Source organism: Nerophis ophidion, linkage group LG13, assembly GCF_033978795.1.
Source record: "Nerophis ophidion isolate RoL-2023_Sa linkage group LG13, RoL_Noph_v1.0, whole genome shotgun sequence".
NCBI lineage: Eukaryota > Metazoa > Chordata > Actinopteri > Syngnathiformes > Syngnathidae > Nerophis > Nerophis ophidion.
The window spans coordinates 22,409,173-22,425,241 of NC_084623.1; the positions used below are offsets into that span (position 1 = coordinate 22,409,173).

The 16,069-nt window shown below is 40.3% G+C and overlaps 1 protein-coding gene across 1 annotated transcript in view; it reads left to right on the forward strand.

The window, feature by feature from the left end:
• The window catches only part of efnb2a (ephrin-B2a), a 90,752-nt gene extending 75,387 nt beyond the window's left edge, over positions 1-15,365 (forward strand). Inside the window, 1 exon segment of the mRNA XM_061918615.1 lies at positions 5,864-15,365. Within this exon segment, the coding sequence (XP_061774599.1) occupies positions 5,864-6,270 (407 nt within the window). The 3' untranslated portion in view covers positions 6,271-15,365.
• The last annotated feature ends 704 nt before the right edge of the window (positions 15,366-16,069 follow it).

Genomic DNA, 16,069 nt, shown 5'->3' on the forward strand with positions numbered 1-16,069 from the left:
GAATGATGACGCGTGACGTCTCAGTTTGGAGGGGACATATTAGCGCAGCACCACTTGCGGCTAAAAGTCATCTCTTTTCATCGCGCAATTAAACAGTATTCTGGACATATGTGTTGCTGAATCTTTTGCAATTTGTTTAATTAATAATGGAGAAGTCAAAGTAGAAAGATGGAGGTGGGAAGCTTTAGTCTTTAGCCATTCAAATACACGGTGTTTCCTTGTTTAAATTCCCAGAGGTGAAGCTTTACTACGAATCAGAGCGTTCAAGCGAACATGGTTCCCGACCACTTGTTAACCGGCAGGTTTCGGTGAGAAAATTGTGGTAAAAAGTCGCCTTTGACCGGAGATCTGCGGAGCTTACGCCGTCCATGCAGCTGCCGTGACTTCCCTCAGACACTTGCGTCAACACACCCATGGACACACCCCTCCGACTATCAGGTACTATTTAATTCACTAAAACACTAGCAACACAATAGAAAGATAAGGAATTTCCCAGAATTATCCTAGTAAATGTGTCTAAAAACATCTGAATCGCTCCCAATGCAATCGCCTTTTTATTTTTTATTTTTTTAGTCCTTCGCTATCAATATCGTCAGCCACGAATCTTTCATCCTCGCTCAAATTAATGGAGAAAATTGTTGTTTTCTCGGTCCGAATAGCTCTTGCTGCTGGAGGCTCCCATTAGAAACAATGTGAGGATTTGAGGAGCCTTCACACTGGTGACGTCATCGTCTGCTACTTCCGGTAAAGGCAAGGCCTTTTTATTAGCGACCAAAAGTTGCGAACTTTATCGTGGATGTTCTCTACTAAATCATTTCAGCAAAAATACGGCAATATCGCGAAATGTTCAAGTATGACACATAAAATGGACCTGCTCTCCCCGTCTAAATAAGAAAATCTCATTTCAGTAGGCCTTTAACAAGTATATTTAATATTTTTGGCCAGTGAAACGTTACAAACAGTTTGAACAGTTAAACTTCGTTAGAATATAGAAAAAAAATAAAATATTGTACTTTATTCAAGTGATTATTTTGGTGTACTACAACTAGTGGTACTCGCACCACAGTTTGAGAATCCCTGTTCTACATCATTGACTGATACATTTAAATGCATCTTGAAACACAAGTTGGCTAAACTAGTGTTTTTCAACCACTGGGCATCGGTACACTAGTGTGACGTGAGTTACAGTCTGGTGTGCCGTGGGTGTTTATGTAATTTGGGTTAAAAATATTTTTTGCAAGCCAGCAATTATAATCTGCAAATAATGTGTCGTTGTTGAGTGTCTGTGCTGTCTACAGCTCGGCAGAGTAACCGTGTAATACTCTTCCATATCAGTAGATGGCAGTAGGTAGCTAATTACTTAGTAGATGTCGGGAACATGGTTTGTTGTGATCACAATATGCGGGAGGCAGCCTGTAGGTAAAAAGGTATCTAACACTTAAACTGAAAATAAACAAAAGGCGAGTGCCACTAAGAAAAGGCATTGAAGCTTAGGGAAGGCTATGCAAAACGAAACTAGAACTGAACTGGCTGCAAAGTAAACAAAAACAGAATGCTGGACGCCAGCAAAGACTTACAGCATGTGGAGCAAAGACTTCCGTACATGACATGACAATCAACAATGTCCACACAAAAAAAAGATAGCAACGACTTAAATGCTGCGGGGAATAGCGCTCAAAGGAAGACATGAAACTGCAACAGGAAAATACCAACAAAACAGGAAAAGCCATCAAAATAGGAGCGCAAGACAAGAACTAAAGCCCTATACACGGAAGACACCAAACAACTCAAAATAAGTCACGGTGTGATGTGACAGGTCATGATAGTACACCTACTTTGAAACAATAGCTATAGTGATCTATGGTTGGTTATGGTTTAAATTAATATCCAAACATTACGACAACGACTTTTTATTGTCTACTGGGTGTCATTTTGTAATGATTTCTGCTGGTGGTGTGCTTCCGGATTCTGGAGTGATGATCTTGCCCCAGTTTTCGTACCCTACCTTGGTTGTCGTACGACCAAACATTCAATGCATCGCAGCAGACTAGTCTGTGTGCACATGTATTATTCCACCGAATTGAGTGCCCAAACAAAGAATCCCACGCGTTGGTGACTCATTCCCCACTTGTTTGTTTACAGATGTGCTGGTCACTGATCAGTATCATTCTATTTCCGTGAAAAATTACTTGATTGGCCAACACAATTGTAGATCACGAAAAAACAATTCCCTCTGGCTGACACTTTATGTATTTTTAATCCCCCGGCCTAGCTAACTGGGTATGTTCAGAGCCCCACTCTTAGAAAAGAAACACACAAAGGTATGCTATGTGTTCCTAATCTATGGTGGATCTGTGACAATTAAAAAAGGTTTAAAGTTAAGTTAAAGTACCAATGATTGTCACACAGACACTAGGTGTGGTGAAATTAGTCCTCTGCATTTGACCCATCCCCTTGATCACCCCCAGGGAAGTGAGGGGAGCAGTGGGAAGCAGCGGTGCCGCGCCCGAGAATCATTTATGGTGATTTAACCCCCAATTCCAACCCTTAATGAGTGCCAAGCAGGGAGGCAATGGGTCCCATTTTTTTATAGTCGTTGGTATGACTCGGCCGGGGTTCGAACTCACAACCTACCAATCTCAGGGCGGACACTCTAACCACCAGGCCACAGAGTAGATGGTTAGTATCACTGTTTCTAACTAAATGTTTTGTAAAACTGTAATGATAAACTCATAGACTGGTGATACTGTGAATTTACTATAGAATCAGGCTAGCACGTGAATAGATTAACGTGGACCCCGACTTAAACAAGTTGAAAAACTTTTTCGGGTGTTACCATTTAGTGGTCAATTGTTCGGAATATGTACTGAACTGTGCAATCTACTAATAAAAGTTTCAATCAATCAATTAATCAAAGGTTAATTACTAGCTAGCGTAAATGCTAACATGAGCACAAAAGACATTCATGTATTTCCCCATTACAAACGTCGTACCATAATACAAATTTGTAAAAACCCGAAAAGATATCAAATTGTGTACAAACAGACAAACATTTTAACAAATTAAAATGGAAAACAATGGTATAAACATATGGTAGATATAGGGATGTAACGATTACCAGTGTATTAATGATAAACTGCAGTAAAATTCCTGATGGTTAGTACTACCATTTCAAACGTTAATTAGCGTGATTGATTATCGTACTTCGATAAACTCACAGCACGAGATTCTGCTCATTTTCTGACTGCTAGCTAGCAGCTAGTGCACTGATTACCTGCTAACATCTAGCGCAGCTAGCCGCCAGCGTCACCAATCGCTAGCTGCTAACTCGCATGCTTAAACGTTGGCTACCTTTATAATCAAATAACATTTTAAAACCTTTACAAATTCATACAGAAGATAAACATTTCAACACTCAAATAAAAAGAATATTGTTCCCAAGAAGACAGTACAATATTAAATGTTTCTTCTGCAAGGGAAATAATATTGTGTGCCAATTTAATCAGCTATTTTTTAATGAAACTTGGTTAAAATATTTTTTGTGTGTGTATGAGCACTTATTGAAGATACTTTTGGTCACAACTGTGATATGAAATGTATTTTAATCCACAAGTGGGTAGAGTTGGGTATCGTTTGAATTCGAACGATTCCGATTCTTTGTTTCGATTCCGATTCCTCACGATTCTCGATTACGATTCTCTAATACGATTCTCGATTACGATTCTTCTAATGCCATCAATGTGTTTGCCAGGTAGTCCCTGGAAGGTGGTATGTATTTTGGGTTGAGAGTTTTCACCGTATCCCTGCAAACATAAACAAACATGTAATGTTGCTGTTACTGTTTAGCCCAGTATCAATTAGCTTAGCTCTTACGTTATTGCTTAACTAACCTAAATGTTGGAGATTCCACCTCTGAAAAGGGATACGGTCTTTTAACTATGTGTGCAGTGACCTTTCTGTGGCACTCTTCCGTCTGTGGCACCAACATCTTCCCCATTGCCGCTACGGTGAACGGAGTACGCTGAGCACATCGCGGAGCCTGGCTAGCAGTTTGTAGATTGTCTACGAAAAAATACGCGGGCTAATTTGTTAGCTGCCTCAACGTTAGTGCAAAACACATTTTTTATTGCATATATATTGTTTTACTTACCGGATTCGGACTGCACTGCAGTCACCGAGGTGCCAGGCTGGATGTCGGAGCCGGAGCCAGAGGAAGAGGCAGAGGAGGACGGTCGGCGCAGCGCGCCGAAGACGGGACACTAGAGATGCGTGGATAGGCAATTATATCACCCGCAACCGCATCACTAAAGTCGTCATCCACCCGCAATCCACCCGAACCAACATTTCATCAAAGCCACACCCACCCGCCACCCGCCCGTTGTTATATATCTAATATAGACGATGCAAGGCATTAGTGAGGTTAGAAAGTGTAACTCCCTCCAAATAGCAAAGACACAATGGCTTTCTTGAACTGATTTATGTGAAGGCTTACTTTCCATTCAAATTAACCGTGAAAACTGTAATAAATAATGCACGTTACAAACGTAAAAATAATAACATGCACAGCATGTGGATCAAACATGTTACCAAGTAAAATACCAACAAAAGACAAATACCTCGTTGGCCACACCCGGAAGTAGCTTCCTTACATCCGTCGACAGACCAAACGAGACACTTCAAAATAAAAGTATGCCCACATACTGTTTCAAAGAGTGCTGCTCGTTTTTCGTATGTGGGTAACAACATTTAACTATTTATAAATGGTTGATTTCTATAGGCTAGTAAGGTAAAGTGTTGTACCTGACAAGATTCGGCTACCTTGCTTCTGCAGCCTTCATCAGAGGTGTCACGTGATGTTAGCGTGACGTTGTCTGTGACGTGTTATATGGATTGTACCATCAAGAGTTGTCAGGTACAACACTTTACCTACTAGCCTATATAAATCAAGCATTTATAAATACACGTCAGTAGGCTGAATGAACCTCTTCAACATAACATTTAACTATGTATAATGTAGAGGCTGGCTACGGGGTGTTAGCCAATGACTATGGCTGGGGGGCGGGACTTCCGGGAGAGAAAGGGAAGTGACGTTATCGACAGGAAGTGAGAGTTCGAGTTGTCCCGGGAAAAGCGTTAGAGACATGAGAGCTGTTGTGTGGTTGTATTACATCTTGTGCAATAAAGACAAGACAAACAAAGAAGTTTTATGAGCCGACATTCCTGGGATTTTTACAATATATATTTCCGAATTGGTTAAACCGCCACCCGCCCGAATCTATTTAAAATCTATTTTTTCATCATGTCACCCGCCCGACCCGCGGTTTATCCGCGGTTGTGACCGCAAACCGCGCATCACTACGGGACACGCATTTATGTGTACTCCATGAACTCGGAGGTGCTTCATCATGCACCCTCCTAAGCACGAAACAGTCCTGTCGCACGTGTTACATTTCGCCGATATTTCATTTTTTTTAGTAAAATAAAGCCACACTTTTGACCGCCGACGCCCGCTATCCATGCTTGACTGTTTCGTTCGACTACATAGGCTCGGCTATGCTAACACTTCCGGCGGTGGGCGCTTCTTTGTTGGTGTTCAGCGGCTGCTTATTCCGGTCGGCGGACTTATTCTTTTTTTCCGGTCGGCGGACTGGGTATCGAAACTAGGTATCGAAATTTAAACTTTTGACTGATTCCCGGTTCCAATCGATACTCGATACTCGATACCCAACCCTACAAATGGGTCTGGGTTCTTGTGTGTGTTAGAGCGTCACAAATAGTGTCTTGTACCAGAAACATGATCTGGTAAAGAAACACATTTACTATCATGCGTCGACTCTCATGTTTCTGTTCTGTGTCTTGTCAGGTGTCGCGTCCAGAGAAAGTGAACAAAACAACACTGGCGGGAAGTCATCCAATTTCATCGGTTCCGGAGTGGCCATTTTTGTCAGCATTGCCTCTGGCAGCGTCATCTTTATCATCATCATCATCATGCTGGTCCTCCTGCTGCTCAAGTACCGGCGGCGTCACCGCAAGCACTCGCCACAGCACGCGGCCACGTTGTCCCTGAGTACTCTGGCCACGCCAAAGCGAGGCGGCAGCGGCGGAAACAATAATGGCTCCGAGCCCAGCGACATCATCATCCCGCTCAGGACTGCTGACAGCGTCTTCTGCCCCCACTACGAGAAGGTCAGTGGCGATTACGGCCACCCGGTCTACATAGTCCAAGAGATGCCGCCGCAGAGCCCTGCCAACATCTATTACAAAGTCTGAAGAGGAACTCTGAAAGCAAGAGACAGGAACAATACCAGGGAAAGGAGGGACCAGGTCTTGGTTTCAGCTGCCACCATGACTCCCTCGCTCTTTCTCTCCCATTCTGCCAACTCCTCTCCTCTATGTTGTCGATATTTTCTTTGTGAAAGGTTGCTGATACCAATTTCTTTTGGTATCTCCACAGTCCAGCTGAGTTGGCAGAGGTTGGAGAAATTGCTGCTGTTGCCACTGCTGATACTTTACCAGGTCTTTAGGGAGCGGAAAGGCTTAACGTTTTCCCTTTCTGGTTTGTGGATGTGGCCAACATGTAGGGGACCTTAGAGGTATGCAAGTGTTTTGTTTTTTTAACCCCTGTGCTAGGATGCGACGGAAATACGGCTGTAGGGACGCAAACGAGTCCCACATCCTACCTGGGATGTGGGACGGCCATGTTGGCATGACTTAGTCTGAAGAGGCTGGGTTTGATCCTCAGTTTCGCCCGTGACTAAGTATCCTTAATGCTGCGTCATCAGCAGGGGAATGGTGTGAGCTGTCGGCTGTGGAAGTGAAAGCCCATTCACGTTGCTCTCTCTCGAGCTTCACTGGCTGCAAAGACTACTTGGATGTCCAAGGTGAACAAAGAAAGGGGATACGTTCTTGCACTCCGGGACTTTCCTGACTGACTCACCACCTCCACGTTGTTTTTAATGCGGATTACACCGTTTCTCCTGTCGCTACACACCTGTTACTTGAAAGTTTTTCAAGAAAAATGCATCCCATTATGTGTCAAAATGTACAGTGTAGCCACAAAGTCTCTTTACAATTAAAAAAATGTCTTACAAAAGCAATTGATGAGATTTGTTGATCAGATTTTGTCTACGTACGGCAGTAGTGATCAAAGCTTTCTTCACATCAAACCTTTCCCGATTGGAATCATGGTTCGTTGGACCGAAAGACCACTCACCTGGGCTTCTTTATGGGGTTTTGCTAAAGATATCAAGTATGGAACAAAGAAACGACACATCAAGGACCTGAAGCCAAACATCACTGAAACCATTGCCGCCATTAACTAGGCTATGTTACAGCAAACATGATACCGTCTAGTCCTTTCTAAGTTGCAATTCTTAGTCGAAAAGCTGGAGGCAAAATTTTCCAGTGAGTCAACTCACCGAGCTACAAAGACATTGGCTATTTAGCTTGTTAGCGTCCAGTGTCGCTATTAACCAATGGCGATTAAAGAAAGACGTAGTGTGTTATTGAAGCAGAACCTAATAGAATCATTTTTATTCTCGAAAATCCCCTGCAAAAATTATGGTAAATGGGTTATACTTGTATAGCGCTTTTCTACCTTCAAGGTACTCAAAACGCTTTGACACTATTTCCACATTTACACACTGACGGTGGGAGCTGCCATGCAACCAACCTAACCACGACCCATCAGGAGCAAGGGTGAAGTCTCTTGCTCAAGGACACAACAGACATGACGAGGTTGGTAGAAGGCAGGGATCGAACCAGGAACCCGCACGGCTTCTCTCCCAAAAGCACCACGCCGTCCCCCGTACTACAAGGGCCGTGAGGCCATGACGCGAGGTTAGAATTTTGGGAGATGCACGACAGGAGGATTCCCCTGGCACAAATAAACAATAAACCAGGCAAAATGGTCACAATGCTTCAATATGTAATCATTCACAGAGCGATACGTCTAATCATTTGCTTTTGTGATGAACGTGTCAAATTGTAAAGAGACTTTTGAGTGTTGTGCTTGATCCGAAGTCTGGTTTGAACAAGGTTTGATTCTTTCCACGCAGGCACATCATTTTCTGTGTAACTTTCAAACACAGGCGGAGTAACAAAGTCCTGGTAGAAAGAGCGGACGCCTTTATAAACTTAGAGCAGCACTTTTAACACCGTTTTGGTACCTCTTAAGAGCAGTCCGCAGACAGGCAGCGATACAGATAATTGGTCTATCATGGTCTCTTTGGAACCGGAGCTCGAGGCAGGAAAGCGTTAAGGGCAATAAGGAATCCAGTTTGCCTTAACAGTCGCATTTTCTTTTTGTTTTTTAATCTTCAGGTGAAGAAAGGCTGAGATAGAGTCAAGGATAGTAAAGCTGCGTGAAACAGCTCTCGGTACTGTAAAGTTTACCCTAGGGATCCGAGGGCGCTAATAAGCATGACCTGTGCTCACCTGTTGTTTTAGACATACTCTCAGGCTTTGTCCTCACGAACACGGATATATACACAAAAAAAAGAAAAATCATTATTTTTCTATGCGTTTTGACCGTCCTGGGTGAACATTTTCAAGAACTCTGGCACCAGGGTTTTCTGTATTAAATGGTTAAAATGAAGCTTGTGAAAAAATGTGCGACATTGCCTCACATATTTTAATGTTATTTCACACCAGAATACGAGTAATTGACCTCATTCGGAGGCTTGCCAGAATGAAATGTGTGCAAGATCAATAGCATTTTTCTCTACATTTACCAGGTCTACAGTGATGATAGTGGTATCAAAGCAAAGGTAAGGCTTTGATGGTTAAATGTACACATCTTTGCTATTGGATTAGAGCAGTGGATCTTAACTTTGTTGGAGGTACCGAACCCCACCAGGTTCATATGCGCATTCACCAAACCCTTCTTTAGTTAAAAATAGAATGTTTTTTTTTTTAAATTCAAGACAAAGTTATGTTATTGGTAACCCTTTAGTATAGGGAACATATTCTAAGCAACAAAGACTTAATTTTGTCATGATCTGTGGTCGGGATCATGTTTTTCTTGTTTTTTTGGTAGTTTTTGGACTATTTTAGTTCCAGTTTGCGCTCCCTTGTTTTGTTTGGTAACCATGCCGACTTATGATTTTCACCTGATTATAATCAAGACCCTTATTTAAGCCTGTCTTTGCCAGTCAGTCGGCCTGGCGTCATTGCTTGTTTTCATGCGGTACCACTGTTCATGTTGCTCGATTCATCCCGTGGCCACGTAAGTCTTGTTTATTTCATGCCACAGTTTCGTGTTTGTTCGAAGCCATAGTTTATGTTTATTTATGTCATGCCACAGTTTTGTGTTTGTTCCCTGCCATAGTATATGTTTGTTTACCTCATGCCCTGCCAAGATTTAATGAGTTAATAAATATGTTCCTACCTGTAAGCCTTGTCCGGAATAGTCCGTTTGCATCCCGGGAGAACAAACCTCGCAGTAAGCTGCGAATCACCCCCGTCATGACAGAATGATCTTAAGTCGGCATGGTAACCAAACAAAACAAGGGAGCGCAAACAGGAACTAAAAGAGTCCAGAAAGTAACAAAACCATAATCCAAACCATAGATCATGTCAAATTTAGAGTTATTTGGACACTTGGGGAACATATTCTAAGTAGCAAAGACTTAATTCAGAGTTATTTGGTTAGGGTTATAATAATGCCATGCCAAATAAGGCATCAATAAGTACCAAATAATGACTAGTTAAGAGCCAATATGTTACTAATTTGCATGTTAATAAGCAACTAATTAATGGTGAATATGTTCCCCATACTAAAGTGTTACCATGTTTTTTTTATTTTACTGCTGCACAAATTGAACCGTGCATTATCATCACCTTCTTCAAGCAACAAAACCAACACTCGTGCATTAACTCACAACAAATTACACACTTGCAAATAAGTCAGCTGTTGCCGTATCCGTAATAGGGAGAAGTTTGTATTTACACGATGAGTCTGGTGGGTTTTGACCTCCGCCGAACCCCTGAGGCCGACTCACCGAACCCCTAGGGTTGGATCGAACCCAGGTTAAGAACCACTGGATTAGAGTAAATAACTTGTTTAGTGAGCTTTAGTGTATGAGGAAAGATTGTTGGAACGACTTAGTGTTAGCTTTCAAACCCTGTTACAATACCGTTTTGTTTTTCTGAACTCATTCCTGACATATGCGGACTTGGACTGTTTTTTTCATTTCCATATTTGCCTAATTGTTAGTGCTTGTGGATTAAATTGTTTTCTGTTTTTAGAAAATCGGTTTGGCCGAGCCATTAGCCAACCTTTGTTGTTTGTCTGTCAACACAAATGCTACCACGCTAGTCCCTATACTTGGGTCTGGCGGTTTAAAAGTAATTAGTGAATGATTCAGGACGAAAGCGGTTTTGACAGCGAGATTGTTAGAGACCAGTCGGCCAGCTGTTTGGGCTGCGAAGCGAGCTTGTCGACAACGCTGAAATAAAAACAGCAAATTTATTCGGAATCGAACAGGAAAATGTCGTACCAAAACATCTCTCTTATCCAATATCAAAAATCCTTCACTGCTAAGTTTCCAACATGACAGAAATTGACACAAAAGTTTTCTGCAGAAACCAGTCAAAGGAAGTTTGTTGTAAGTGAGCGCTAACGTCTATGAACAGAGGCATTAAAATACTCCAACAATTCAGCCATGGCCAGCCTTTACAGATTTGTTGAAAGTGGGGAAAAATGTTTTTTTTTTTAAATATCCGTGTTGGTGAGGACATGGCCTTACATTGTCAGTGTTGTTCCATCTCTATTGTCATTTTCCACGTTTTTTGGGTTTTGTGATTTGACTCCATTGATGTACATTTTACAGACTAATATGAGAATTTATTTATAACGGACACGACAGCACAGACGGTGGCACGGACAAGAGGGTAATATTTATACATAGATTATGGTATCAGCGCACATTATGCAACCTAGATGTTTTATTATTTGATATAATCTCGAGTCCTGTGATTTCACGAGCTCTCCGGAGGAAGCAGGGCTAGGTGGGGCATCAGGGACCCTTGGCTCTTCTGGAGCAGAGTAGCTGTGTCTCCTCATCTCGCTCAGTGTAGCAGTCCCCAAAGCATACTTCACACACACCCTTCATGTTTCGCGCGTACGCGTATGTGACTGTTCAGGTTTTCGGACAGTTCTGAATATCTTCATCTTTTTTTTTTTTTTTTTTTAGCAATTACGAGTGTATTCTAGCCCATCTTGTCATTTTCTCATAAAGAACATCAAATTTCACCCAAAAGCCAAGCCTAGAAAAATGAGGTTTGTGCCTCTAAGAGGCTACAAAATCTGCAAATATGCAATTGTTATTTATTTTTTTAATCAATACTGATATTTAAAAAAAAATACAAAAAAAAACTTATGGAAAGTGTTCTTAACCACTGAACGATGTTTCAAAAGACACAATACAAAGTATGTCAGAACAGCTTTATTCCCCCCTACAACTAATAGTACAAACCCCATTTCCATATGAGTTGGGAAAGTGTGTTAGATGTAAATACAAACGTAATACAATTATTTGCAAATCATTTTCAACCCATATTCAGTTGAATGTGCTACAAAGACAACATATTTTTATGTTCAAACTGATAAACATTTTTTTTGTTGTTGCAAATAATCATTAACTTTAGAATTTGATGGCAGCAACACGTGACAAAGAAGTTGGGAAAGGTGGCAATAAATACTGATAAAGTTGAGAAATTCTCATCAAACACTTATTTGGAACATCCCTACAGGTGTGCAGGCTAATTGGGAACAGGTGGGTGCCATGATTGGGTATAAAAGCAGCTTCCATGAAATGCTAAGTCATTCACAAACAAGGATGGGGCGAAGGTCACCAATTTGTAAGCAAATTGCCGAACAGTTTTAGAACAATATTTCTCAACGAGCTATTGCAAGGAATTTAGGGATTTTACCTTCTACTGTCCATAAAATCATCAAAAGTTTCAGAGAATCTGGAGAAATCACAGCACGTAAACGATGATATTACGGACCGTTGATCCTTCAGGCGGTACTGCATCAAAAACAGACATCAGTGTGTAAAGGATATCACCACATGGGCTCAGGAACACTTCATAAAACCACTGTCAGTAACTACAGTTGGTTGCTATATCTGTCAGAGCAAGTTAAAACTCTACTATGCAAAGCAAAATCCATTTATCAACAACACCAAGGAACGCCGCTGGCTTTGCTGGGCCCGGGCTCATCTAAGATGGACTGATGCAAAGTGGAAAAGTGTTCTGTGGTCTGATGAATCCACATTTCAAATTATATTTGGAAACTGTGGACGTAGTGTCCTCCGGAACAAAGACGAAAATAACCGTCCTGATTGTTATAGGCGCAAAGTTCAAAAGCCAGCATCTGTGATGGTATGGGGGTGTATTAGTGCCCAAGGCATGGGTAACTTACACATCTGTGAAGGCACCATTAATGCTGAATGGTCCATACAGGTTTTGGAGCAACATATGTTGTCATCCAAGCAACGCTATTGTGGACGCCCCTGCTTATTTCAGCAAGACAATGCCAAGTCACGTGTTACAACAGCGTGATTTCATAGAAAAAGAGTGCGGGCACTTTCCTGGCCCGCCTGCAGTCCAGACCTGTCTCCCATCGAAAATGCGTGGCACATTATGAAGCGTAAAATACGACAGCGGAGACCCCGGACTGTTGAATGACTACATAAAACAAGAATGGGAACGAATTCTACTTTCAAAGGTTTAACAATTAGTTTCCTCAGTTCCCAAAAGTTTATTGAGTGTTGTTAAAAGAAAATGTGATGTAACACAGTGGTGAACATGCCCTTTCCCAACTATTCTGGCACGTGTTGCAGCCATGAAATTCTAAGTTAATTATTATTTGCGAAAAAAAATAAATTTCATGAGTTTGAACATCAAATATCTTGTCTTTGTAGTGCATTCAACTGAATATGGGTTGAAAAGGATTTGCAAATCATTGTATTCCGTTTATATTTACATCTAACACAATTTTCCAACTCATATGGAAACAGGGATTGTATTATTTCAACCCATAAGAACCCACAACACTTGAAATGTCCTAAAATGGTCCGTTCAGCTTTGCCCCCAAGTGACGTACAGCACACATTGGTGGTTGTCATGTGACTATAACGGCTTCCCCAAAATAGCAGCGCGTTAAGTAAGCCAGCTCATTTCCAAAATTATATTTATAACTATAGGGTGTCGTATTTTACAGTACAACTACTTTTACAATATTTATTGAATGAATTCCTAGAAAACAAGCACGAAAACATCACTATCTTGCTGTCAGCCTTAAATGTGTCACAATTGCAAAAATTCTAATACGACACTCAATAAATATCACTGATTCAAATATTTTGAGGAGTACATGTTTTTAAAGTAAAATTGTGGTATTAGACACATACAAGTGTCAAGTTATTTTCTAATAGATAATACATCTAACTTGTGTGACATCTTTTACATTTATTTTTAGTATACAAAAATAATTACAATATATACCTAACAACACATAGTTTACTTTTAGGGCTGCGATCTCCCTGAAAAGCCTGATTGTTATTAGCCTTACCGTCAGTTTTTGTGTGTTTAAAACAATTTTATACTAATTCACTCAAACTTGAATCTTTTGGAATCATTTGTCAAGCGTAAAATAACAGAATAACAGAAATAATTGTATTTTGGCTGGTTTAGTTGATTATTTACTTTTAGCTTATTAATACAGTAGGAAGAGGATTCATATAACCTAATTTGTTGCGGCTTACCTGACACATGAAACGTGACAAACTTTAACCTGCGGATGGCAATAGAGTATTAAATATCTTAGATTGCGACTTCGACTACAGCGTCAGTTGCTATTTAGGGTGGCACTTTCCATCATTTTCAGAAGACTGCATTGCAAAATGATTAACCAACCTCTTCCTCTCAGAGTAATCCATCCAGGATTGGGGCCAAATGAATCCCTTTCCTACTACATTAATCTTTTTCCGATGTAACCATAAGCGGAAACAAGTTCATATTAAGCCTTCTGTCGTTCAATAATTACATTTTTGATTTTCACAGTAATATGGGACAAAATGCATTCCTTCTAGGATAATTACGGGACACATGATTTTGTTTCCAAATATGAGGCGATTCTGTTTTTCAAGGGACCGTCGGCAACCCTATTTACATGATACTTAAGAAAAAAAGATCCCCTATAACTTTATATTAAACAGAAATGGGAGTGGGTTCTTATGGGTTACATTCTGCGGTTTTGCAGTCGTACGAAAGATGAGCTTTGATAATGTCTGACACAGAACAAGAATCTACACATGTTGAGAAAAACACACTCATTTGAAACACAATTTGTTTTGTTGCCGTTTCACCGCAGCGAAATATGACAATCTTATTTGTTTCTTCGATTCTGGTGTTTCTTTTTTTTTTTTTGCTTGACTAACACTCTCCAGACATTGACCAGTTTTTGGTTTAACGTCGTACAAAAAGCCGCCGAGAGGCCTGAGAGTTTAACAGCAAGCAGGTCAAAAAAAAAAAAAGCACGTCAGGTTCCTGTTAAAAAAAAAAAAAAAAAAAAAAAAAGCCTTGCTCGTATGGTCAGCCCTTTGGTCACTCGACACAGTAATTTTGCACCATCCTTCTGTAGGTAATAAACTGTAAATACATTCATGTTTGCATTGTATATGGATCCTGGGTTGTTACAATAGCCTTATTCACATTTTTAGGAAATTACATAGGGAAAATGTTTAGAAAAATAAATTGAACACACTTCAGTGAGACAGAGCATACTACTTTTTTGGTAAATAGCTTGTAAATATCGATGAGGACACAAAAAAACATTTTTATAAATCAAATGTTTTGTATACAATTTGAATTTTTTGCTATGTATTTTAGCTAGCGCTCAATGGAAAGCCAGTGTACTCCCCACTTCCTTCCCTTTTGCACTGATTCTGTGGTAATTTGGTTAAACAAAACAAAAACAAAAAACAAGCAAACATTTGCCAAACTGACTGCTGCATATTTGTGCCATAAGTGTGTACCATAAATATTTATTGAACTAGTTCCTTTTTGGTTCCATTTGGGATTTAATTTCAGTCCAGTTTGTAAGTAACACAGTATTATATTTGCATTGTTTTGTTTTCTGTCTTCCAACCTTGGTTTCTTTTGTTTACTTTCCCGTCGTGTTTACTGGGTGGCTGTCGTCCCTTCTTGTTAAAAAAGAGCGGGACAGGTTGTGAAAGACGGAGTCAGCGTTCAAAATCTGAAACGAGTTCAACGTGAGGATATACTGTATAACACACATTCCACCAGTCTGTTACAACCTGAAAACGTTTTTTTCAATAAAATGTTTTTCCTATGGACATGCTCTCTGCTCGTTTTTCTTGTAAACTCACCCAGAACACCAGTTTTATGTAAATATATGTCTACTGTATTCTGACCTTCTGTGACCTCCTAATTATACCAACCAGCAGTAATATACAAAAACACATCAAAATGAGATTATTGAGGATGGTACCATTGCTACTATGGCAAGAACCACTTATTAACCCTTCCAATACACTGCTTGTAACTTTGACTTATAAATTGGGCCTCGGTCGAATGTAAAAAGAATGGATATTAATTAGGGGTTGTGGGAAAAAATCGAAAACTGTATGTTGTGCGATTCAGAATCGATTCTCATTTTTAAGTAATAGATTTTTTTTTAAATCAACCCAACAAACCACTACACAGCAATACCATAACAATGCAATCCAATTCCAAAACCAAACCTGACCCAGCAACACTCAGAACTGCAATAAACAGAGCAATTGAGAAGACACAAACACGACACAGAACAAACCAAAAGAAGTGAAACAAAAATGAATATTATCAACAACCGTATCAATATTAGTCATAATTTCAGCATATCAGTGATTAAAAATCTTTCATTACATTATCAGTAGACATTTATAAAAATAATAAAAAAGAACAATAGTGTCACAGTGGCTTACACTTGCATGGCACCTCATAAGCTTGACAACACACTGTGTCCAATGTTTTCACAAAGATAAAATAAGTCATATTT